The following is a 27,257-nucleotide window of genomic DNA, read 5'->3' on the forward strand; positions in this document are numbered from 1 at the left end:
CATATTTAATGTAGTGACTGATGTGTGGCATGCATTTCAGTTGTGTTGACTGATTACACCAGCTGCATACATTGCTCAACAGTAGATGGTCTTAGTGATATGGAAACACTGATCTCTAGTTTTATAGTTAAAAATATTGTCCCTAATTAAAAATCCATAATAGTTTATATAATGCCACTTCCACTCTTAATAGTAGTCAGTCACACTTTACTTCACATTTAGCTGCAAGCAGTGTGTGTTCATTTCTTGTCATAGTTTTTGCTAGATTATTGGCTATATAGCATTAGTCTTCTTAATCTCTCTCTAATTCTAATGAACACTTCATGCCAACTTAAAATTCAGAGACACACGAGAATCACAGACACTGAAGCAACTCTATGAAAATAATTGTTTTTGTTGTATGTTGCTAATTGTATTCTCCAAGTGATATATATATATATATATATATATATATATATATATATATATATATATATAATATGGTTTTAATAATTTTCCCTTACTAATTTGTCCGTCATTCTGATGCAGGATTTTTCTTTGGCATCAGAAAGATCTTTGTTTGCCATTTCAGCTTTCTAACACCTCACTTTCTTTGAAAACAACCTAACAGATAATACTTCTGTTTCTGTATGTCCACCATACTTACCTGTATAGTCTAGAAGGTCTTTTGAGTCTCTAGGCATTGTGTTAGATTAATACTGTAGTCAAGCCACAGAACTTGGCTTGTGGTAAAAAAATTTTTATGTCCAGTTTTTATTCTAGATTTTAGTAAGCAGTAAAAACTTTATATACAAGGAAGGATAACTACTTTACCTCCTACTTTTTCACACATCCATTTCATCTCATGTTTGGTATTTCATCCTAAAGGATTATTCTCTCATTGACTATCGACAAATAATTTCTTGTGAATCTGTTCCTCCTTTACAGTGGGTCATTAAAAAATGACACAAGCAGTATACAAGTACAAATTTAAGAGAGTTGGAACCTATTAGGCAAAGTTACACAAAACAGATTTCATATTTGTATAGTTGTGCCACTCATATGTTTCAAAGTCATACTAGTGAGAGAATCATACATTTTTTGAATGACCCGTAGATCTCTGTCAGCTTGGCATGATGCTACCTTTTTTATCTAGACTCATTTCACTCACTGCCAATCTGCCTCTCCTCTCCTCATCCTTCCTCCCTCCATCTCTTTTCTCAGGTCCTCAACTTTTTCTTTACCTTGTCTTGCCCCACCCCCCTGCTCTTTTTTTTTTTTTTTTTTTTTTTTTTTTTTAAGTGCTCATTTGTATTTTCTTGTAGGAAGCTTCCTTCTCTTCTGTTTAATTTTGTATTTTCTTGTAGGAAGCTTCCTTCCTTTCTTTTTAATTTTCATTTCTTCCTTTCCTTTCCCTTCATTGTACGGTCCAATAACCAGTCTACTTTGTCCCTCAGTTCCTACAGTTGTCATTTTCCATCTTCATTTCCCCTCCATTCCTTCCTCATATCTTTCCTACCCTCCTCATACTCCAGGTTTCATTTTCTTATCTTCCTTCCTCCACTTCCCTCCCAATTCTTTTTTCACTACCCAGTCTTCCTTTGCCGTTTCCGTTTTAAAATCTTTTTATATATAATTTCCCCACCCATTTCTTGATTTTTCTTTTTTCACTTACCTCTTCTTATCCCTTCTTCCTCTTTCCTCATTTCCTCTTTTCTCATAATTTTCTTATTTTTATCTGCCTCCCTCCATCAATTACCTGTTTGCCTTCTTTATCCTGTGTGTCTTCATTTTCTTACCTTTTTTCTTCCCCCTATTACAGCATGCCCCTCCATATAATTTCTAACAGCTCTTTACACTGACATATGGCTGTTGGCTTTCGATGCACCTCTTATCAATTTTCTGCATATCTGCCCTTTTTTTCTAAATTTCTCATGTGACTGCTTATGGATAATATCATGGAATTATTTTCATGGAATTATGTGTATGCTGGCTTTAAGGAATATTGGTGAAAACATTTAATCACTGTTCAGTATGCAGGGCATAGTCAGGTGCAGAATATGTCGAGTTTTTATAATATTGTAGAAGGTAGAGTAGTAGAGGTGACCCATAATTTGGAAGATTACTAAAGATTTTTATAGTCAATTGTAGGTCAGTGATTTTCATTGCAATGTATATTTTTCATTAGTTTGTCTGTTCCTACTGTATAATACATTATTGTTTTTTTTTCAGTATGTAGTCAGTATCCTGTCACATTAACATGCAGATGTATTCATAAATAATGTCAGGAAATGCTTTTGCCTGTTAGCATATGACTATAATATAGTACCGATACAAGTTTCTGTCGTCATATGGTTTTGCCGTGCTGTGTCTTAATATCAGGAAAAGCTGGACATGTATGGTGTCAGTTTTAATATGAATACTATTTGGTAGTCACTTAATAGATTGCTTTATTTGCAAAATATGAAACCAATGCAGTATCTCAAATATTTTCACATGTGTTATGGTGCATTATCAGAGATGAAAGTCATTCTACTCTGTCAGTTAGTGACAGGTGGCAATCTTTGGCTTAAAGATGATGCCAGCTCATTAGTTTTCTGTCAGGTAGCAGTGATATTGCTAGAAACAAGTACCATTGTAATAAATACTGAAATGTCATATATCAACTTTATATCATGTTGAATAAGTTTCGTTTAAAACGATCCCAGACATGGTAATGTTCATGGCGTTAATGCATGTAGGTATATACTAGCCACTGTATCAGTGATATGCTACGTTATTTATTGACATTTGTAAAGTCTTTGGTAATAATGATGATGATTTGGCGATGTAACTGTACTGGCTGTAAAACATACATGTATTTGCTGGTCACCATATCAGTGCTGTAATAGTAATTGTTTGGTACACCAAGAACATATTATTAATGGATACATCTGATTACACAAACAGTAACCACGTTGTATGGATGAGATGCTGGTCACTAGTGCCTTGACTACACCAGAATAAGGTACCTTTTTTTTTTTTTTTCCCCCCAGGTGTTTTCAAACTGAGTTTGTATACATGATGTTCATTTCAGCAAGAGAGAGAGGAAAAACTGTCTTCAACATAAGAGAGTAATAGCTTTTGTGCAATGATGAAAATACAGTCAGCTCTCTCAGAACTTGTTGTTCTGATACCTTGTTGTGACCATGTAAATTACATTGAGTTTTTGCATATAGAATGGCTGTTTACTCGCAGCCAACCATCTGGAGCACCAGATTTGCCATGATATACCATGTTACCCTCCCACCACACAGAGAGTTTTCCATAGTTACCAGACTGCTAACTAAAGTCTGAATTGCTAGTTTATTGTACAAAATTTGAGAGTATCAAAAGTTTCACAAAGTATCCCTCAAGTTCCTGAAAGTATGCCACGTCTCAGATTGCATTCCATGCTTCTTCCAACCATTTTCTTCCTTTTAACTTATTAATCTTAGTAGGGTCTTATGAACTGAAGTAAAAAGTGACACACAAGGCCACTCTGATCCTGTTTATATCAGCTGACTCCAGGAGTTCTGCTGCTTTGCAACTCCACTCATATCCCCTCCTTTAAATACGTATATTAGTTGTGGCTTTGGCATCAAGGAATACCTGTAAATGATCCAGACACAGTGATATGCTTGTTGTAAATTCTATCATTCTTTTACTTTTCAACAGTGTGTTTTTGCATGCCAAATGTACTCCACTCATTTTAAATTGGCCCAAAATTTCCATCTCATCTTGATTGCTGATATGTAACAAGAAATTAATACCAGAAAATAATGCTGGTCATGAAGAAATGCTATGCAAAGAATGCATGATACATCCCAGGATGGAGTAATTAACAGTCTAGGAATTTGAAATTCATATAAACAGTCCTACAAATCATCTGCAAGACCCACCAGTATGTTATAAAAACACTGATACCAATACCATGACACCAATTCTGAATGAGTAAGTTGTAACATGTTCAGTATATATGGTGGGTATTAGAACTGAAGTGGCAATGTGTTAAGACATGTGATGCCATCTGTTAGCTATGCATACGAAGATTGTTAGACCTCAGGAACAGAGTTTCATCCATTCCCAAATATTGATACAAAAATAAATAAATAAATATCTGTAATTCATTTATTTAAAGTAAAAATAGTGAGAAGAGTAGAATCTAAAATACAAATAACCAAAACATTCTAATGCTTTCAATTTATTGTGTAGAATTGTCAACTGTTGTTGTAGACTTGGATGCCTCAATGGTAATATGATAATGGAGTTTGTCCAAAGACTTTTTTTTTTAATGCACAAAGTATTTGAGAAGCACGACACCACAACTACACAACAACAGATTTTGATGCATAAATAGGTTGGGTAGTGATATCGAGATAGGTGCTAAGGATTGATGAAGAGGTGTGCTGAAGGAGCATAATGTCATGGCTGTCAACTCTTCTAACCTGCAGAAGTCAACCTGAGCACCCATGTTAACACGTATTTCATTGTACTCTATTTGGATTGTTTTTGTGTGTTGGATCTTGTTGGTATCATTAATTATAACCTTTAATGTCTTCATATTTGGTTCCAGTCAGCCCTTCTACTGTTTGAGTGGATATTATGTACATAATGTAAATGCTTCTATATGGAGAGCTGACTGTATTATTGCATATTACAGTGATAAATTTCACAACAGTCATTGGAGGGTTTGAGAACTGAATTGAGATTGCTTTAATGTAGTTCATTTGTTATTTTGTAAAATTATTAAAGCTAAGACATTTTGTAGCTCAGTTACTAGAGATTTGATTAGCTATTCATATTAGGGCTCTGGTCTCCAGTTCTCAGTTATTGATAAACCATACCCACCCTCACTATCAGGAATGCATATCTAACACCATTCTTTATTTTTATACACAGACATCTCAGAAGCAGCAGGATACATTTGCTATCATTCATCCCAATTTCCCTGAACTTTACTTGATGCATATCCTTGTTTTTCATCATATTCCATCCAAGAAATTGTCCCATGTATCTTTTCACCTGTTACCCTCCTGTCTCTTTCTCCCAATATCTGTACAGTTTCCTCAAAGTTCCTGTTTTTGTATTCTGCAACCCTTCCAGTCTTGGAAATCTTCTTTTCCCATTCTGTCCCTGTATTCCATCACATCCTCACACATCCATTCCATCTTCCTCTTCCTTAGGTTTCCTGTCACCATCACGTATCATCTTCTGCAACTTGTAAACCTTACCTTACTCCCTGTGTATGGTCAACAACATTAGTTCACTAAATACCCCATTACTGCTCCTCTTTACACTCTGCTGATGAACATTCCTAAGCTGAGAAAGATTTTATATATTTCTGCACTCATAGATGACACTCTGATATATCAGGGAGGAAATTAATGGCCATGCAAGTGTGAAGTATTAGTAGTGTATTACTAGAACTTATGTTTGACTGTACTCTCTGACTTCCCTACTCCTCCTCCTCATTCCCCTGGCTCCTCCTCCTCCTCATTCCTCCATTCCTCACTGGTCTCATTCCTTCCTACCCTTCCCACCTCTTATCCCTTCTTCTTGTACTCCCCAGCAGTGGTGCATATGCATTCTAACCCTCTTGTTTTCTCTCCCCCATGTATAGTATGCTCACTAGACTACCTCTCCTGCCACCCTAGTGTACTTTGTAATATGTTAAAGTATCAAAGTAAGTCTAGGAGGTGACGGTTTTGCTTTAGTGATGCATGGTCATGGCAGTTTTATACATGTTTTGTGTTTATTATTACTTTATCATTGTCAGTGCACTGATTTGGTACATACCTGAATTGCATGCTGTATTTTTTCCTTATGTTTGTGGTTTACATTACAGGTACGCTTACTTAAGTGCACCATTATGCATGGCCATGGAGAAGAAAAACCAGTTAATATGTTTATATTTTTATGTTTTAATGTGCATCACCAGTTTCCATGACTCTTTCTGACTAGTTTTCAGTGTTGAAGTTCATTATTTTACTGATAGTCCTACAGTCTATGATAGAAAAGCGATGACACAAAATTATTCAGAACTCCCTGGTACAGTTTCTAGTTATAGTTTAGCAAAAAAACAATGTATATACATGAACTGGTCTGTTTACCTTCCTGTTACTGTATGTGTTGGGCTTTGATAGTCTTGGGCATCAGAATTTACCATTTATACAGGGATGCAGAAATGCTGACTACATTTCATGGTAGTACAACCAGAAATCGGTTATAGATACTGGAAAAATTTAAGCAACTATACACTGTATAAAACAACTTCCTAAATATTTTATAGGCTTCCAAGTTATGTGTTTCTGTAAACTTTTATGAACTTAAAATTTAAATGATCGTGGTAGTTACTACCTCAGGACTGGTGCACGTGGAATTATTGATTGATCAGCATTTCATTATGCTATGTTGCTGTGTCCATAGAATTACTGCAGTGAGCAGAAATACAAGCTACACACTACAAACATTTTAATGGTATTAGTTTATTTGCCCCTATGTAGAGTACAACACTCACGTGTAGGGAGGCTCCCCACGTACAGCTCTTCTCAACAAGATGGAGTCAAAGTTTTTTTTGTCTCATTAACTGTCCTCCTCTTACTGTCTCCATTCGACCTCTGTCTCTTTGCTGCTCTGTTGCATCTTCATCTCTTTTCTGTTGGTACTTCAGTAGTCACTGCTCCACTGAACTGTCTGCTTGCATCCCTCCACCACTATGGCAGGCTCGTGGCCTTTAGTTCCTTCTTCCTTTAAAAAAAAAAAAAAAAAAGATACATGAACCCCATTTGTGTTAAAGCAGATCTCCAGCTGGTAATGATGTTCAGTTTAACCCGTACCATCCCAGGCATTTTTTCAATTTTATACCCACCCAATCCCAGACACTTTTATGTGACATCCTGACGCTATGACACAGTGGCCAACTGATGTTATCCACCCACCCAGAACCAAACTCAGTGCTACAGGTGCTTGGGCACAGTGTTGCCAATACATTAAGGTACTCCTTAGCAAAAAAATTTGCTAGACTGAAGCAATTTGAGACGCTACAGGAGTCGAATTTTGCTGTTGACACCATCACGTTGGAGGGATTAAGTGAGACTTTTTTTTTTACTGTCGGCACCATGCTGACGGCTGGATTGTACGGGTTAAACATGTCTCAGTTCAAACTCTGAAAATCAAAATGATTTGGATGAAAGGCTTAATGTAAAATAGAATATTTTGGAAAGTAGAATCATAATAATAAGAAAATCATGTAAAAAATGGTCTGGTACCATGAACAGTAAATGCAGTGAAATACAGCAGAATACTGATTCTTCAGAATGGTTTGTGACCACACTCTTTTAGTGAAATCAGCTTTTTCGGAGAATTAGAATACTCTCTTTGTCTTATCCTTGTAGTTTAGGATAGAAAATTCTGTCCTTATTATCCTCATAGTCAAAATTAAACATTTCTACTGGCTTAGGACTTGACAACTGGCCTACTGCAGTTGTCCACTTGTAATTGGTACATTTATAAACTGGGATGAAAAAAATAAGGTAACTGATACCTACTGTATATAACAACCATGTGTGGTACCGCTCAAAAAGCAGATTCTGTATATGAACTCTTTGAATAATGTACTGTTTTGTAAATGACCAAAATATGATATACTGAACATTACTTAAATGTGGTAATTATCATCACTTTTTTATGACTTTTTTCTCCCAAAGTCTTGGTAGTTCTTACAGTTAAACAAATCTTCACATTGGTGAATTCCTGTAAAAAATATGGTTGTCTCATTTTTCCATTATTATTCACTTTGGGTTAGTTGTAAAATGTTTGGTAGCTTTACTGAGTAAGATAAGAGCACTTTAAAATGATTTTGTTTGATCAAAAAGTTTTATGAATATGATGTCTGATGATCATCGTTCCAAATGAATGGTAGCTTTACTGAGTAAGATAAAAGTACTTTAAAATGATTTTGTATGATCAAAAAGTTTTATGAAATCTGATGTAATAACAGCTAATCATTGTTCCAAGTGAATGATCACCACTGCTCTGTTTACTAATTATTATTATTACTTATTACTATATTACATACACTAAAGAATGTTGGTGATGTTGATCTGACATTAGCACAAAACAAGCAGTTGCAGTACTGGGCAACATTGTAATCATCAAATACAGCAGAATACATTGCATTGTGTACATAAACAGTAACTGAACTCATGAATTCAAACACTGCCACTTTGTTACCAATGCCTCACAAGCCTACACTGGGCCAACCTCAGTTGACTTGGCTAGTCATCTTTCCTTCATTTAAGTAAATCGATTCCACGAATTACATGTTGATGGTGAATCCAGAGGTCGTATTTTGGGGGGAGCCATGATAGAATGAGGATTCAAATAAGCACATGCAAAATAATGGAGGAAAAACTGCCTGTCTCCAGAAGTTAACTAACTCCAGAGGTATTTCACGTGAATTATGAACGCACTGGGCTTAGTTCACTGACCTAAAGCGACATTGGCATTATCCACCAGGTAGTGCTGCTAATGTTAGCGTGAGTAGCAGCTGAACTCTGCAAATAAATACTGTCAGATTCAACAGGTTTTTCCCTATTTAAGTTTATATATTTTGGATTCATTTAAAGAATCGGTATTTTTGGAAAATTGCATATCCATATCACAGGGATTTTACTGTAACCTGTATTAGTGTATCTGTTGTTATACTTCTCCACAAATTTGACTTAGTCTTCAAAAATACATTGATTGTGTGAGGACAGATGATATCAACACTCCAGTTGCATTTTGGAAAGTGAAGGTTTTTGGAAACAGGATGTTCAGATTTGGGAGGTTGTACTGTATTTGCTTTCTGAGGCTGCAATTACCAGTTGTTTGAGCTGCATTGCACTATCTAATATTCATTTATGGCACAGCATTTTTTTTTTTTTTTTTCAATATGTACAATAATTTTGCAGCAGAATCTTTCTTTGATTCTGGTACTTTGTATGATTGTGACAAAATAGTGTCATGAAATGCAAATCACCCACTGACTCATTATGCACCAGCATTTAAGCAGCAGTTATTTATATGTTATATTTAAGATAGTGTACATAAACATTTTGATACCTTTAAATGAATGAGAAGTCAGTGAAACAAAAGGGTTAAGGGGGGGAGGGTTGCCATCATTTGTTACAGTTGATGTATACAAATGCTCCTTACGAATTATCTGACATTTACAGTATTATCCTATTCAGTCATTATCATTGTGTAGTGTACCTGTAATAGAAAATATTTTTATTGAGTTAGTCATATGAAGTAATGATTTATTACAAGAGATAGCTGTACATTGCCTGTGTCATAAAGACAGCCAGACAGGGCAGGAGTGGAAAGTTGGAAATCCTCTCTTTGTATTCGCATGGGGATGCAGCCACTCCACATCTGAGATTTTAGATTACACTGGTTGCATTTTTTTTTTTTTTTTTCTCATTCTTCAAGTCTCCAATGAGATCTGAGAACTGCTCTGGATCTTTAAACCCCATGTAAGTTAGATGATAATAGTAATTATTATTATTATTATTTATTTATTTATTTATTTTTTTTTTTACATGCTGTCATGTAACCCATGAATGGTAGCCAAGACACTTAGCATCCCACCCATAGAGGATTAAAGCCTTTTTCAGCTGTTTCTTGAGGATGGCTGAAACACTTGAACACTTTTTTTTTTTTTTTTTTTTTCTCCTTGTCTGAGAGTTATATTCAGAAAAGGGAAGCTTCTTCCATTAGAGGATTAAGCATGTTCTGAGTAATGGAGACTACAAGGAACTGTAGCATTGATTACGGTACCTATATACTGTATCATGTTACAATATGAGAAGTTTAAAACTGCTTACCTTGTGCAGTACCCAGATGACTTGTGCTCATTATGAGACTGTTCTTCCTTCCTGTGATTTGCTGTACCAGTATCACCAAAGAATGTATAATTATATGAGGGGACAGCCTGCCTATCCCAAATAAAGGGCAACTTTAGTTGATGGCAACCAGTGTTCTTCAGTAAAATACTTCTGAGCCCCAACTCTGACACAGTCTAAGATATTAGGGGTGGAGATATATCTTAACTTCTAATAGCTGCCATAGGTAAAGTGTTCTCAGGGTCTTGTACCTAGAGGAGTGTTTTATACACCAGATCATCTTAAATGACAACAAAGTAACTTAAATTCTGTACCAAATTACCCCTTACTGTTGGACAAAAACTAAAAACAGTGTGTTGCGATAGAGTTTTGACAAAGGAGCTATTAGAAAATTGATGCAAACCAGCCAGTTTAGATGATTTGGACATGCTGAGAGGAAAGGGGAGGGTGACTGATAGGGGAGAGACAGATATGAATCTGGATAGAAGAATGCCCAGAGGCAGATTGAGGAAGACATGGGACAAGGTCCTGCTTGAAAACCCTGGGGTTAAGGGGTGGAGTAGGGAAGTGGCTAAGGTTACAACATATGGAGAGTTGTCATCAAATGAAAAGACTTACACATGCTAGCTTGGTTAGTCATCTTTAGATGTTTACACAACATGTGCCAGAATATAGTACCAGTGTGTGATCTTTACACAGACTGCAATAAACTGTAAGCTCATGTATCTGGCACTGATTTATGGCTCAACTACTCCTACCTAACAAAATGTACTGTTAATGTTTCAGAATCTCTCCCTTTACTATAAATGACTAGTAATGGCTTGTCCTTCAGCAAATGATGGTGATGAAGGGGGGAAGTTTATGTATTTACTCAAAGGATAGAAATTCATGGTCTTAGGCTGGGGCAGAAAAAAATAGTCTAATGGTGGGAATTCTGTTGAAGCATACTTTACTGATCTTCTGCAAGACCTACTGACTTTATTTTAATAGCTGTCCTTGTTGTACCATCACATCAGTCCTATGTGAAACACCCCTAGCAGTTATTCAATATGGATGGTGGGTAGTATCACTGAAGTCACGACTTGTGAAGGTGTGTGGCGTGTAGGACTACTGGGCTTCAGGGAATGAACTATCAAGTCCATGATCAGTCAGTCAGATACATATTAAATAAGGGGGAGGGGGTTCTTTGATACATACTAGTTAGTTGCAATGTGTACATGTTATAACAGTATTTGAAGCAAAATGTTTACAGCATACCCCCCTCCTGTCCACATGTTTGATGCATGGTAGCTGAATCAGCCTTGGATAACATAGATGGAGGCTTACTGTCCCCTCTTATCCATCATACACTTTCTGGTATCACTTAAGCATGGTTCATCACAAGTATAGTACAGTACTGAAATACCCATGTATAGATGAAACACTGCAGATCTGTATAGTTTCTTCTGTGTGAATCAATAGTTTTTAATAATATGTTTGAAATTAATAAGTACACTTTAGATATTTGCTGTTTAAGACTCAACAGTTGCATAACAAGTTTTTAGGTGCTTGTTCATTTCACTCAGTTCAGTTTTCCACACATTTGTACTCTTCATTGTTTTAATTCACTGTTGCTTTAAACACCCTGAGGATCATCACAGAAGTGAGACCTTATGAAGCTTATTGTTTGTACTCTGTTTCTAGCTGTTGATTTGAACACAGTGTACTGTACTCTTCTCTTTGTTTTGTGTAAGCTGAGCATGGAGGTAAAGAATGCACTTTTAGTGGTACTGAACTTAGAACAATAGTGTTTTTTTCAGTGGCCAAAATAATTTATTTTGGACTGTAGTGTTTAGTCTAGTGCTGAGAACAGTGAGGACCCTTGCTGCATTTCTCCCTCCCTAGTCCTGCACCAAGGGCCATATTTTCATCAGTTAACCCCTTGAATGTAGGTGACTTTTCTTTTTCCCCCCAGCTGCTGCCAGACAATTTTATTCGACTTAGGAAAGCCTCTTGTAGTGAAGGAGATTGTTAAGGCCACATATATCTAGCTTTCTTAGTTTGATAAGTCTGTCCAAAGCTGAATAAAATAGTAAAATATAGCAAGAACAAAATGAAAGATGTCCCAGGACTCACAGGGTTAAGGAGACTCCCTAGAATCTCTTCCTTAACAGTTAATTTCTGTATCAGTATGTTAATACAACCTTGTTTGTTATGCAATCTGTATCAATATAAATAACTGACAAAAGAATAATAGTCGGATATGCATAATAAATAGTTAAGGAGAAGTCCTGGAAAGCCCCCTCAACTGACGAAAATATGGCCACATGACAGAGTTGGGCACACGTTTAATTTTTGTATATTTGTTCTTTGTACACACCCATTTATTGTGCAGTCATGTGTCATAGTCTCTGCTCAGCCTCTAATCTACCCCCTGGCTAGAGGGAAGTCATAGCTGGGATTTCACAGCTAATGAAGCCCTGTTGTCCAGTATTAAGTTGGTAGTTTGAAGCTTTACTAGAAGGCAAAGGAACAGTTCATGATTGACACCGTTACTCCTGCAGTCTGGTGCTGGAGAAGGTTGCCTTCATATGGTGGCATCGATATGACTGGTTAGTAGAGCTGTCCTGTTGTATAAGTCCCTCAGTCTCCTTCCAGTGCCACAAAAGAAGGATGATGGACTGCAGAAGAAGATTAGCTTCAGGCTGCAGTCTAATAAAGCCTTGAGTTACCAACAACAGGTGGCCATGACCTCGCTTCAGCCAGGGGTCAGATAAGAGGTTATGGGAAACATATATTATGACAGTACCTATGGCTCAGTGTGGTGTTGGGTGGGACATGTAATGAAGTCTGATCATAATGGGTTAACCCTATCAATCCAAGGATGTATTTCTGTTCTTTATTTTATTCTTGGTGCCTTCAGATGATTTTATTCAGCTTAGGGAGAAAATTATATTGTGAAGGGATTAATACAGGCTGTATAAAATCCCCCCAGTTCAAAAGCTCTGTCATAAGATGGATAAATTGTCTGGAGATAGCAAAAATGAAATATAAAAACCATCAAATTGAAGGGGTTAAAATGTGTAAAATTCATTTCCTTAAATGAAACATCAAATTTGAAAGTACAGTACAGCATTTCAGTTTAAAAATTTAATGTGGTATTGTATTGTTACTTTTTGTAAGTTTTTGTGGAATTAAAAGTATTGTTTAAGCATTAACAAACTGCACCTGAATTTATAATGGAAGTGAGTCTTGAGAAAGTAATTGGCAAGTTTCTGGAATGTGTAAGCATTCTTGAATATTTAAAGTTAGAGAAAGTAAAGTAAGTTACCTAATATTCAGCAGCAACTTTTCCTGTCCTCATGAAAAGTAGTACATGTCTAATTTAAGTTGATGTATTCCTTGTTCACTTCTCATCATAACCCCAAAACCCAAGTTATAGTACTATTATCCATTATATTTTGGGCAAACAGATGTTAATGACAAAAAATTTAACTAATCTAACTTAACCTTTTATTGAATAACTTAATAGGATATCAATCACATTTGCAAGCTTAGTGTTAACATGAGTTGATTATTCAATATTAGCCTCAGTCATGATCTTAAACCAAGTACAGTCTACTATGTTTAGACAAGCCCAGCCTTGTCAGACTGAAACTAACTTAGCCTTACCTGACCCAAACTGTTTTATTTACTATTATTTTACATAACATTATCAAACTTATCATTCCTTACACTGACCTGATCTAGACTTTATGTATTCATTTTTTTTTTTCCCTCCATGTAGAGAGATCAGTTGTATTACTGTAGATTAACATAAGATAACCAAGTGTTCTTACTATTATCTCATCTAACTTAGCCCAGACCAGCCTTAGCATCCTAAATATACCTCATCTGACAAGATCCTATCATGTCGTACTTAACTGAAGTTCCCCGGTGTCCCTACAGTACCTGCGGACGGTGTGAAGGGGAAGACCTGGGGTCCGAGCACTGCCCACCAGAAGGAGCGTGGCCACATCATCCCGCCTCACCCCCACGACAACCACAAGCGATGGAGTAAGTCTGCACCAAACCTGGAGAAGCCACTTAGGCCTCTACCGTATACTGCAACCATGACTGGACTCAACCAGATCACAGCCTATGGACCTGATATTGGTGAGTCTGTAGGGAGATTAGAGTAGGGCTCCAGGATGGTGAGAGTAGAATAGAGTAGAATCTTCAGGGAGGTTAGACTAGGACTCCTGGATGGTTAACAAGAGCAAAGTCTTTAGGGAGATGAGAGCAGGGTTCCTGGATGGCAAGGCAGAATATAGTCTTTAGGGAGATTGGAGTAGGACTCATGTATGATTAGAGAGAGCAGTATCTTTAAGGAGATTAAGGTAGGGTTCCTGGATAGTGAAGAAGAATAGCCTTGAGGGAGATTAAAGTTAGACTCCCAGATGGTGAAGGAGAGTTATTTTATACTATTGGGAACACAAGGAGCTTAGCCTTAGCCTCTGAATGACATTGACATACTGTACTCGTTAATGTACGATGTGCTATCCAAAAGTTCCAGAATTTGAAAACTGGGTGGAAACTGCTTGTCATACAATGTATGGATGCTAGGTGGCAATGCATGCATCCTTTGTTTGTGTGTCAAGTGGCATCGTGCAGCGTGAGTGTGTTTGCTGCATGTGTGTATGTTTTTATCATTGTGTTTGGGTTAGTTTGCGAATTTTGTGATCTCAAAAATGGAGGATGTGAAAGAGCAACATGTGTGCATCAAGTTTTGTGTGAAACTCGGGAAGAATATGACAGAAACTCATCTATCTATCTATCTATCTATTGCCAGATGCCTCAATCCCGTTTGGGGTGGCCACAAACAAATCGCCTCCAAGTCGCCCTGTCCCCCACCATTTCACTGCCCTGCTCCCAATTCACACCCCCTTCTCTCATATACCTCTCCACCCCATCCCTCCATCTCATCCTCAGCCTTCACCTCACTCACATACACTCTCTTCGTCAGTCTTTCACCCTCCATCCTCTCCACATGGCCAAACCACCTCAGTGTGTTCCTCATAACGCTTCCTATCACATCCACATCCACACCACATTCGTCAGCCTGTCTCTCCATGTGACTCCACAGGCTCCTCTTAAATAACTCATTTCCACTGCTCTCACTCTTGACTTGTGTCCTTCCAACAATGTCCAAGCTTCACTTCCATATGTTAGAGTTGGTATCACAATACTGTCATGTAGTAACTTTTTCACTTCCATGCTCACTTCCCTGTTTCTTATCACTGCTTTCAAAGAACCAGCAACCTTTCTTCCCTGCTGTGCCCTTTCAAGCACTTCACCCTCCAAACCTCCATCCTTACTCATCACACTACCCAAGTACTTAAACATACTCACGTTTTCCAATTCCTCACCATCCAACCTCGCTGTACATTCACTGACTTCACCTCTCTCAGAGACCATCACTTTACTCTTCCCTACATTCACCTTTAGATTCCGTTTCTTACACACTCTCCCAAACTCATCCACCAAGCCAAGCAGCTCCCCTTCGTCTTCACTCAACAACACAGTATCATCTGCAAACAACAATACAGGGAGTTTCCAAACAGTATCCTCTCTCACCAGGGCCACTCCAACATCCACTACCAGAAACTCATAAAGCGTTAAAACAAGCATTTGGTGACAGTGCTTTTGGGGTTACAGAAACCTAGAACTGGTTTAAGCGTTTTAAAAACGGACAAACGTCAATAGATGATGATGCACGTTCTGGTCGCCCTTCCACCAGTTCAGCTTCTGACAATGTGGCCAAACTTCATGTAACCATCCACAAAGATCGCAGAAGGACAATCCATGATGTTTGTGACATTATTAACCAATTGTATGGAACTTGCCAACTCATTTTTTCTGGCGACTTTGACATGAGATGAATCACTGCCAAGTTTGCCTCGTGGATCCTGACTGATGAGCAAAAGCAGCATCACATGGAGGTCTGCATGGAGCCCAAGGAAGTGGCCAGAAATGACCCTAGCTTCCTCTCATGTTTCAGTACTGGTGATGAACGCTGGGTTTACAGGTAGGGGAGAGCACTGATGGTTCGGACACTTTTTTTTTTTTTTTTGTTTATGTTAAAATGTTGCCTCATCATTTGGTTCCTTGGCCTGATAATCTTAAACCTGTAGCTCTTTTCAGTTCATTCCATCCATCATTCAATCCTACATTGCCCCATGAAGAGTTTAGGAGCCCGGGGCTGGGCAAGTTGGTCCTGACATTAGGATGAGAGTGACCAGCCTCACTCATCCTTGAGTGGCATTACGTGAGCAATAACCCCAACCTCCTCTTGGATATAAACCTTCACTGGGTCAATCCAATTGGAGCACCTTAATTACCCACTAAACCACCAGGTGCCATAATTTGGTTATATGGTTACCACATAGCATAGTAAATGGTTTCCTGGTTTACAGGAAACCATTTGGGTTGTCACTCAGTGTAGAGTCACCCACAGGCAGAAGGAAGAGGAAAGAATGGAGGAAAGAAAGACAGAAAAGGGAGTGTAAAGTCACCCCTAGGCAGAAGGACAAGGAATGAATGAGGGGAAGAAAGACAGAAGAGGATGGAAGGAAAGAAAGATGGAGGAGAGGAGAGGGCAGACACCTGAAAACAGCACTACATCAAGCTAGTGGATGGTGAGTGTCCCCAAGCAATAGTTAATGAAACAGGTTTTTAAACCATCTGAACCATCCTTGCCAGTGGTGATGGTTCAGACAGAAGGTTGGGATGGTTCAGCTACATGTATTACTTGGCACATTCTTAAAATTATGTGAGTTGGAATGGGTAAGAACAAATATTTATGAATTCAAAGACATTTTATTTTACCTGAATTACAAAATTAAACCACAGAATCCAAGTGAACCTCTTCATACATGTATTTGTTAAGAAATAATATTTTAAAACTGAAATAAGCTTCACCAGAATTATGGAAAATTAACTTAGCCTTTTACTTTCTGCTTTAATATGATGCATAATTGGCCTCATTTCTCTCTCTTTCTCTCTTTCTCTCTCTCTCTCTTTCTTTCTGTGGACTACTGACTTCTCTTCTCGCTTTCCAGGCCTCTGTTTCTGATTGCAGAAGAAACTTAATCTCTCGTTTTATCTATTTATTTCCCTATTACTGACTGACTGACTTAAGACTTGTTTAATGCATATTGTTGCCATAGTGTAGTTTGGACACTGAAGAACCATCCCCCTCCTAAACTTTTCAAATCATCTGGAATCTATATAATGAATTGATGGGTATCCTGAAATTTCACATGAGAAAGTTTAACATTCAATTCTGATAGCAATATTTTCTACATGCAACACAGATTAACCATAATAATGCATAATTCACTGCATGACATCTTCGTGGTGGTAGAGCTTATGATATACACTCAAATTTTAATATAGGAGGTGCAAAAAAACATAAAATCTGACCTTCATTGAAAAGTGTGGCGTTTGTAGCGTGGAGGTTTCATGTGGCCAAAGCAAACACTCTCTCACACTTTCACGCAAGACCTCGCTGCCCTAGGTCTCATACATTTCTCTGGAAATGCACTGTCTGAACCATCACTGCTTTCCACGGTGACCAGGAAACCAAACAACAATCATTGCAGTGGAAGAGTCCAGCTTCGTCCTGATCAAAGAATGCACGTCCGGTCAAGAGCAATGTGAAGTCAATGCTCATCTGTTTCTTCAACATGGAGGGTATTGTTCATAAGGAATTCATTCCTCAAGGACAGACTGTCAATGCAAAGTTCTACTGCAACATTTTGAGTGGGCTCTGGGAGGATGTGAGGGAAAACTTCCAGAAAGTGACACACAAACAAATGGATGCCTTACCATGACAATGCACCTGTGCACACAACCCTTGTTGTCCAACAGTTTTTGCATAAAAAAACATGCTGGTTGTCCCCCATCCCCTCTATTCACCAGATTTGGCCTCCTATGATTTTTTTCCTCTTTCCAAAAATGAAACTCCCACTGAAAGGACCAAGGTTTGACACCATTGAGGAGATCCAAGGGGAACTGCAGAAGGTCTTGAACAGGCTGATGCTCAAGGACTTCCAGAACTTGTTCTGATTGTGGGAGAAGCGGTGTGATTGATGTCTGCATGCCAAAGGAGACCACTTTGAAGGGGACAGTGGTGATTAGGACTTGTAAGTTTTTTTTTCCTTCTTTTAGTCAGATTTTGGAAACTTTTGGCTAGCACCGTTTATTGTTGCCAATACCAGATGATGTAGCCTTGAAGAGACATTTTTTAATAGAGGGGGTTAGAAATGGCTTTCATTAACCCTGTCATGACCAGGGTTCTCTTATCAAGCTGAATAAGATCATCTGGTATAGAACAAGAATTAGACTAAAAAATGTAATTGGACTGACATGGTTAATGAAGTTGAGAATGAGGGAGGCTTAAGTAGGTTCAAGGAGAGAGGCCTAGGATGTTGGAGCTGTTAGATGGGGCACCACTGTTTTCATTACAAGTTTCATCTTGAGGGATTGTATTTGTGTGCCATAAATTTTTTGCGAGGTGAGATGGATATAAGATACTGTAAAGTAGTGAGGGTTTAGGGAGTTTAAAAAAAGAAAAAAAAGTTTGAGAGGTTTGAGGTTTTAAAGCAGCGAAATCAAACACGTAGGTGGTGGCCTAAGGAAGCTGTAATAGTATTGAGGAGAAGAAGGATAAAGATGTGAGGTAAAGAATTGAATTGAGTAGAGAGGACATATCCAGGGGATGAGAGAAGACAAGAAAAAGCAGGAGGGGAAAGTAGATGGATTATATAAAAGAAATAATGGATATAGAAATTAATAATGAGGAGAATAAGTGTAGGGCAAGACAGGAGGTAGAATTTATTCTCAGTTTGTTAATAATGGAAGGGAGGAAGGGATGAGAGAAAATTATGAGAAAATTATAAGTTTAGGGAAAATACCTTATAGATTTGGCAGTGGAAAGTCTTATTATACTGTTAATAAAGCTCAGATGTAGTTGATAGTATTTAATTAGAACTGTAGCATTGGATAGGAAGTACAAGATGTACCCCCATTAGTTAGTTTGAGAACAGGTTCCATTAGGTGGGGATAGACACAAATGTTAACTACCTTGTTCTTATGGTGTATTATATATTAAGTTATTGCTACAACCAGATGATTTTATAAAGCTTAGTAGAGATTTTTTTATCTGTAGAGGTTGGATATACAGAAGCCTTCATGGACCTCTTCATAACTAAATATCTTTCCTAAGCTGGTTAGAATTGTTTGAAGGTAGCAAGAAAAAAATATATATATAACATTGGATCCCAGGGGTTAACCTTAGTTATGCAGTAAACCTTAGGCATGTTGTAGATGATTATTAAGATGACTCCTCTCTTTTGCAAGCCGGCAATGGATACTATTACATGCCAGGTATTGTATGATTTATCAGTTACAGTACTGTATTAAGGCACAACTGCACACTTCACATCTCTTGCATACTTAGTGATTCTTAATTTTAAGTATTAAAAACTTAATTTATTTAACATAAATGATACCTTCTTATTTAACAGAATTTTAGCATGAAGATAATTTACACTATATCTTGTGTTTGTGCTTGGAGTTGAACTAATATTAAGTTTAGTGTATATTACTGTGATTAATTTGTAGTCTATGAATTTACAATATATTCTTTGTCTCCTCACACTTCCCATTGCAACCTTTCTTCATTGTCTTCATCTTTTCTTGCTGTTGCTTTCTTCTTCTCCTTTTGTCTTCCTAACATCATTTAGTTCACTACTGTCTCTTCAACTGTATCCCACTTTTCTCGTGCTGTTTATGTTTCTACACATTCCCCCTCCCACTACTCATCATTCAGTTTGCATAATTTGTGCTCTACTCCATCCTTACCATTAGATGAAAGGAAGGTGTATCCAAGGTTTCAGATCAGACAAAGACCTGCTCTTGGTAGTTCAAAGCCTTTCTAGACTCCACAAGTGAGAGTGTCATTTTAAGCTGTTCCTTTTGCAGCCAAGCAAATCTTCAAACTACTGTACCATCTTATTACTGGACAACATATCTTTGTTTCGTGTGTAACCATGACTACAACTTCCTTTCAGCCAAGGATGAGGAAAGAAGAAGAGCAGAAAACAGCTTAAGAGTGCAGATCCCTCCTTCTCTCTCATTTACCTTTATTTTTGCTCCTGTGTCTCACCAGCCCTCCTTTTTGTCTATTGCCCATCTTTCTGTTCTTATCTCTCTCCTCCCATCCTTTTTGCTTTTGTCTCTCAACTACTTTCCTCTCTGCTGCTATGTCTCCCCTCCCATCTTCTCTGTTCTTGTCTCTCACCTGTGCAGCTGTATATTCTGGCATTTCAGAGCTCAGCGGAGGGGAGGAGTGGGGGGCGTACTTCAGTGTAACCGGTATATAACATGCGTGTGGCTTGCTGTGCCCCCCTCCCTCCCGTGCCCCAGAATATATTTTTGTATATAACTTATAGTATATAAGCTTTGATATTTTTATTTTAGCGATTGAATACTCCTTAGTAATGTCCATATTTTTATTTTTACTTAATGTATGCTGTAATTGCTTACATTATGCTACTTTAATAATTTTGATGTGCATTATTATGTATTTTTTATATTTTTTTTATACTTTGGATTTCAGCTAATTTTTAATTTCAGTTTCACCCATAGAGAAAAAAGTGACCCAGTATGTTTATCCATATTTCTCCTGTATACTGGACTTGGTGTAAATTGCAGTGTGTAAAATGTGATGTGATTACAGTGGTGTCGTAATGATATTGCATAGCAGGTACCTGTGTCACTGTCAGATATTGCAAATTTTTATGTACACTTGGAATTAGAATCCCAAGTGTGTTTTGGATGTATAGATTGAGCTTATGAGTACTATTTATGGCCCAGTTGTGTACGAACAGAGTGTGTTGTTGCCAGAGATCCCACTACTCCAAACCTGCTGTAGTGCAGTTTATATATGTTGTAGATTTTCATCCAGTCATAATATGATGTCTGTGGGGACCTTTTTTTTTTTTTTTTTTTTTTTTTTTTTTTTAATGTAATTAGACATACTCAGTTGTTCCCCATTTTTGTTAAGCTACAGATCAACTCTGTTTTTGTATTATACTTTTGTGTGGCAGTTCAGACATTGAATATCAAGAAGGTTTAGACTCACCCTGTCCCAGCTTCCCTGGCTGCTTTGTAATGTTGCAGTTATCCCTGCTTTTATTGTGTTAAATTGGTAGAGGTAAGTTGTGGAATGTATCAACTGTCTAGTAGAATTTGTAGTATTAAGTACATATTTTGTCATTTCCATTGATGAACTTTAGTTTACATATACATTCAGTCCCAGAGTAACATGCAGTTGAGTAAAACTTTTTTGTTCTGATGCGCTCGGCATAATGAGACAAGTCATGTCAACACACGGAAAAACTCAAGCTCACGCGGGAAGTCGGCTAGCCTGGTGACGAAATTTGAAATTGCGCATGATGATATCACCAGGGTTTTTATGATTTAAGTCAAATGATTTAAATCATGTGATTTAAATCAATTTAAGTCAGCGTGAAAAAATCATGATTTAAATCAAAATTGATTTTTGTAATATAAACAGTGAAAATGAAAGACAGAATGTGATGGATGTGTATTGTACAGATGCATCAAGTCTGCTTTGCCTGTACTCTTCCTGTACTGATCTTGATCAAGTCAGGCACAAGTGATTGCTTTTTGTTGCAAGGCAAATATTAAAAAACAGAGGAAAGAAGGCTCTTTGATAGTAATAAGTGCTCCGGTTAGGAAAGCCTTTAATGCATCATGTCTTTTCAAGTCGCATAGCAGCTTTGGGGTAATAAATGTATGATACCAAAATATGATTTCATTTAACATTGATAATGGCTTAGTACAAAAAAAAAGTCTTCATAAAAGGGAAAAAAAAAATCCAATTAAGTAAAACAATCAGTTTAAATGTAAAAATCTGATTTAAATGAAATATTATATATATATATATATATATATATATATATATATATATATATATATATATGGCATTTTTTCCAACTCTGAGTGTGAGTAACCTTTCCCATACCAAGAAGTGCTACCTTGTGGTGCACTGCCATACTCCCACTTCCCATTCACATTTATTATTTTCAATTTTGTAAGTCTGTTTATTTGAACAGTGATATATAATCATGCCTGATGGACGCATTGCAGCAAGTGGGAGGAAAAAAAGACCCAGTATGGTACTCTTCTGACAGAATTCCCAAAGGCACAAAAAAGGTTGTGAAAAAAAAATCACAGATTAAAAAAAAATCCAATTAAAAAAATGATTTTTTTCATTAAAAAAAAAAAAGGAAGAAAAAAAAAAAAATCGGTGGTTTTTTCCAACCCTGGACGTCACCCTCTAGACTCTGGGTACCTTTCATGGGTGCATATTTTTCATTCTGTATGGATATTTGTCTCAATACCACAGCCACCCACCTCAGCCTAGCAGCCCCAGTGGGATAGGTTAGGTTAGGTTGAAGAGAAAATTTTGCGTGGGAAACACATTGAGCATATTTTAGATAAAAATCTGTGGTTAGTTTTGAAACAAGTGGGCGAGCGTCGTTCCTGGCTGAGGGTTCCTGATGGTGAGATGAATGCGCATACATAACGGTGATGTGCTTCCTGGGCACACTCAAGGCCAAATGGTTAGACAAAAATTTATGGGTTTTGCAATTTTAGGGGCCAAATAGAACCAAAAGGTATTTATCTGTCTACTGCCAGACGCCTTAACCCCGTAAGGGGTGGCCACAAACAAATCACCTCCATGTCGCCCTGCTCCCTGCCATTTCATTGCCCTGCTCCCAGCTCACATCCCCCTCTCTCATATACCTCTCCACTCCATCCTTCCATCTCATCCTTGGCCTCCCCCCCCCCCTCTACCTCACTCACACACGCACACACACTCCTCTTCAGTCTCTCACTCTCCATCCTCTCCACATGGCCAGACCACCTCAGTGTATTTCTTCTAATGCTTCCTATTACATCCACATCCACACCACAATGCTCCTTCACATTCTCATTTGTCAGTCTGTCTCTCCATGTGACTCCACAGGCACTTCTCAAATAACTCATTTCCACTGCTGTCACTCTTGACTTCTGTCCCTCCACACGTTAGAGTTGGTATCACAATGCTGTCATGTAGTAACTTTTTCATTTCCATGCTCACTTCCCTGTTTCTTATCACTACTTTCAAGGAACCAGCAACCTTTCTTCCTTGTTGTACTCTTTCAAGCACTTCACCCTCCAAACTTCCATCCTTACTCATCACATTAGCATATGGGCCTGATGGAGTCCCTCCTGTTGTTCTCAAGAACTGTGCTTCTGTGCTTACACCCTGCCTAGGCAAACTCTTTCTCCTTTGTCTGGCAACTTGTACCTTTCCTTCTTGCTGGAAGTTTGCTCTCATTCAGCCTGTCCCAAAGAAGGGTGATCACTCCCAACCCTCCAGCTATCGTCCAATTGCTTTAATGTCCTATATTTCAAAAGTTTTCGAGTCTCTTCTCAATAGAAAAATTTTAAGGCATCTTTCCTATCACAACCTTCTTTCTGATCGTCAGTACGGGTTCCGTCAGGGACGCTGCACTGGCTATCTTCTCACCTACCCTTCAGACTCCTGGTCATCCTCCTTTCGGGACTTTGGCGAAAGCTTTGCCATTGCACTTGACATCTCAAAGGCTTTCGATCGAGTCTGGCATAAATCTTTAATTTCCAAACTGCCCTCTTACAGTTTCTATCCTTCTATCTGTGCCTTCATCGCAAGCTTCCTTTCTGGTCGTTCTATAGCCGCTGTTGTAGACGGCCATTGTTCTTCTCTTAGGTCTATCAACAGTGGTGTTCCTCAGGGCTCTGTCCTATCACCAACTCTCTTCCTTTTATTCATCAATGACCTTTTAAGCTGTACATCTAACCCTATCCACTCATACGCTGATGACTCCACCCTGCACCTTTCCATTCAGTTCCTGCAACGCCCATCTCAGCAGTTACTTCAACAAACAAGGGATGAGGCTGTGGCACACCTAATGTCTGACTTGGCTTGTATCTCTGATGGGTAAAAATAATCTTGTTGTTTTTAATGCATCTAAGACTCAGTTGTTACACCTATCAACCCATCAAAATCTTCCACAGGTATACCCAATAATGTTTAATAATATTCAGCTTAATCCTGCATCATCCTTGAACATGCTTGGGGTTTCATTTACTCGGGACTTATCTTGGAAAGATCATATTACATCTCTTGTAAAATCTGCTTCCAAGAGATTGGGTGTGCTAAGCCGACTCCGTTCTTTCTTTACCCCTGCACAATTGTTGACTCTATACACGTGTTTTATCCGCCCCTGTGTGGAGTAAAACTCTCATGTGTGGGGAGGCTCCCTACATACAGCTCTTCTCAATAGGGTGGAGTCAAAGGCTTTTTGTCTTATTAACTTTCCTCCTCTTACAGACTCCCTTCAACCTCTGTCCCTTCGCCGCGCTGTTGCATCTTTATCTCTTTTCTATTGCTACTTTAATGGTCACTGCTTCTCTGAACTGTCTGCATGCATTCCTCCACCTCTACAATGGGCGCGTAGCACCCGTCTAGCAGCAAACTCTCATCCCTTTTCTGTCCAACTTTCTAATGCAAGAGTTAACCATTACTCCCAGTCCTTCATTTATACAACAAGTCAACTCTGGAACTGTCTCCCTTTGTCTGTATTTCCTGCTGCCTACGATCTCCAGTCTTTCAAACGCACTGTGTCCAGGCATCTCGAAATGAATGAATCTTGATTTTGGCTTTCTCTTGTATTTTGTTTTTCTCTTGGAGGGAACTCTTATTGGCTCATGGCCTTTGGTTCCTTCTTCCTCGCATTAAAAAAAAACAAAAAAACTAAAAAAAAAAACTAAATGGTAAGGTGAGTGCGTGAAAGAATGGGAGTATGGATGGGGTATATGTGCAGGAGTAGGTGAGAATGAGAGGGCAAAAGAAGGAGTGTGTATTGTTGTGAGGAACAGATGGTTGGAGAATATAAGAGAGTATGGATCAGTTGGCTCAAGGATTGTGTAAGACTGAAAGTTGGACTACAAATGTGGGCAATTGTGTGCCTGTATGGGCCAACGCAAGATCGTGGAAGCAGTGAGAGAAGAGTTCTGGATAAATGTGGAAGTGTGCATGGAAAAGTTTGAAAGGAATGAGGGAGTGTTTTTGATTGGTGAAATGAACGGTAAAGTAGGGAATGTGAAGGTGGATGGATTAGTTGGTGAGTGGGGTGTGCCTGCTGAGATAGATGAGAATGGCAGTGCTTTAGTGGACATTTGTACCAGAAGGGGGTTGGTGATAGCCAATACCCTCTTCAGGCACAAAATGATCCACAGGTATACATGGCTAGTGTTTAAAAGGGTGGATGGTAAACTGAATGAAAGGAAGGCAAGGACTGATTATGTGTGTGTGGATGAAATGATGCGAAGATGTGTAATGGATGCAAGAGCATACAGAGGTTGGGGGAGTGGACTTTCTGACCACCACCAAGTGGTGGTCAGAATCAAGGTCCAAGTAAAATGGAGAAATAGAAGAAGGGAAGGGCAGGAGGAAGGAGCAGATGCAGGGAGAGTGGATAGGTTACAAGAGGATGAGAAAAAGGCAGAATATAAGAGAGAAGTGGAGGAACGATTGGGTAAAAATGAATTGGAGCAGATGGGGGACGTGGAAGGTGTGTTCAAGATAGTCACAGAAGAAATCTGTGCAACACGTGAGGTGGTGTGTGGGATGAAGAGAAGACGAAAGGGGGTGCAAGGAACAGCATGGAGGAATGAAGAGGTGAGACAGGCTGTAGCACAAAAGAAAAAAGCAAATAATGAATGGATGAGAAATAGGGGCGTGGAAGAAGTTGAGAGACGGAAGAGAGAGTTATATGTAGAGAGGGAGAGAGAGGTGAAAAGATTAGTAAGAGAAAGTAAGAAGAGAGTGGATGAGGAATTTGGAAGGAATTTGAGTGTAAAGTGGAGGGAATGTAAGAAAATGTTCTGGAAAGAGGTAAAGAGAGTCAGACAGAGTAGCAATGAAGTTAGTAGGGAAGTGAAAGATAAAAATGGTAGATTACTTGTTGAGAAGGGAGAAAAAGTGAGCAGATGGAGAGAACACTTTAACCCTTACACCGTGGGCTTGTTTTGCTTTGACTTGCGGCTCCCGTGGGCATATTCGCGCTCCGACAGACTCTCTAAAAATATTTGCCAAAAATCAGTTATTAGTCCTAGAATATGAAAATCACATATACTTATGGTACATACCTTCAACTTTCTCCTTCGGTGTTTGTTGAGCCTTCGTCGAGTACCGTAGGACTTGTGGAGACCTCTGAAGTTGGGTAATGAAGTCTTCACTTTACACTTCCCGATAACTCGTAATATGAATACTATCTATCTGTCTATTGCCAGACGCCTCACTCCCGTTTGGGGTGGCCACAAACAAATCGCCTCCAAGTCGTCCTGTCCCCAGCCATTTCACTGCCCTGCTCCCAACTCACACCCCCCTCTCTCATATACCTCTCCACCCCATCCCTCCATCTCATCCTCGGCCTCGCCCTCCCTCTTCCCCCCTCCACCTCACTCACATACACTCTCTTCGTCAGTCTTTCACCCTCCATCCTCTCCACATGGCCAAACCACCTCAGGGTGTTCCTCATAACGCTTCCTCTCACATCCACATGAACACCACAACGCTCCTTTATATCCGCATTCGTCAGCCTGTCTCTCCATGTGACTCCACAGGCTCCTCTTAAATAACTCTTTTCCACTGCTCTCACTCTTGACTTGTGTCCTTCCAACAACGTCCAAGCTTCACTTCCGTATGTTAGAGTTGGTATCACAATACTGTCATGTAGTAACTTTTTCACTTCCATGCTCACTTCCTTGTTTCTTATCACTGCTTTCAAAGAACCAGCAACTTTTCTTCCCTGCTGTACCCTTTCAAGCACTTCACCCTCCAAACCTCCGTCCTTACTCATCACACTACCCAAGTACTTAAACGTACTCACATTTTCCAATTCCTCACCATCCAACCTCGCTATACATTCACTGACTTCACCTCTCTCAAAGACCATCACTTTACTCTTCCCTACATTCACCTTTAGATTCCGTTTCTTACACACTCTCTCAAACTCATCCACCAAGCCTTGCAGCTCCCCTTCGTCTTCACTCAACAACACAGTATCATCTGCAAACAACAGTACAGGGAGTTTCCAAACACTATCCTCTCTCACCAGGGCCACTCCAACATCCACTACCCTACCTTGTACCTCTTTTATTACCCCATCCATATACAGATTGAACAACCATGGAGACATGAGACATCCCTGTTTCAAACCAACTTTC

At 38.7% G+C, this 27,257-nt stretch overlaps 1 protein-coding gene across 1 annotated transcript in view; it reads left to right on the forward strand.

Annotated features, from left to right (window-relative positions):
* Positions 1–27,257, forward strand: part of LOC145392088 (mitogen-activated protein kinase kinase kinase 11-like) — a 393,639-nt gene that overhangs the window by 305,760 nt on the left and 60,622 nt on the right. The window contains exons 9-11 of the mRNA XM_080266543.1: positions 13,815–14,021; positions 19,269–19,295; positions 19,850–19,864. Of these exons, the coding sequence (XP_080122669.1) occupies positions 13,815–14,021; positions 19,269–19,295; positions 19,850–19,864 (249 nt within the window). The remainder of the gene's footprint in view (positions 1–13,814; positions 14,022–19,268; positions 19,296–19,849; positions 19,865–27,257) is intronic.

This window comes from Coenobita brevimanus, chromosome 21 (assembly GCF_032717465.1).
Source record: "Coenobita brevimanus isolate Jiangsu-jjx chromosome 21, ASM3271746v2, whole genome shotgun sequence".
Lineage (NCBI taxonomy): Eukaryota > Metazoa > Arthropoda > Malacostraca > Decapoda > Coenobitidae > Coenobita > Coenobita brevimanus.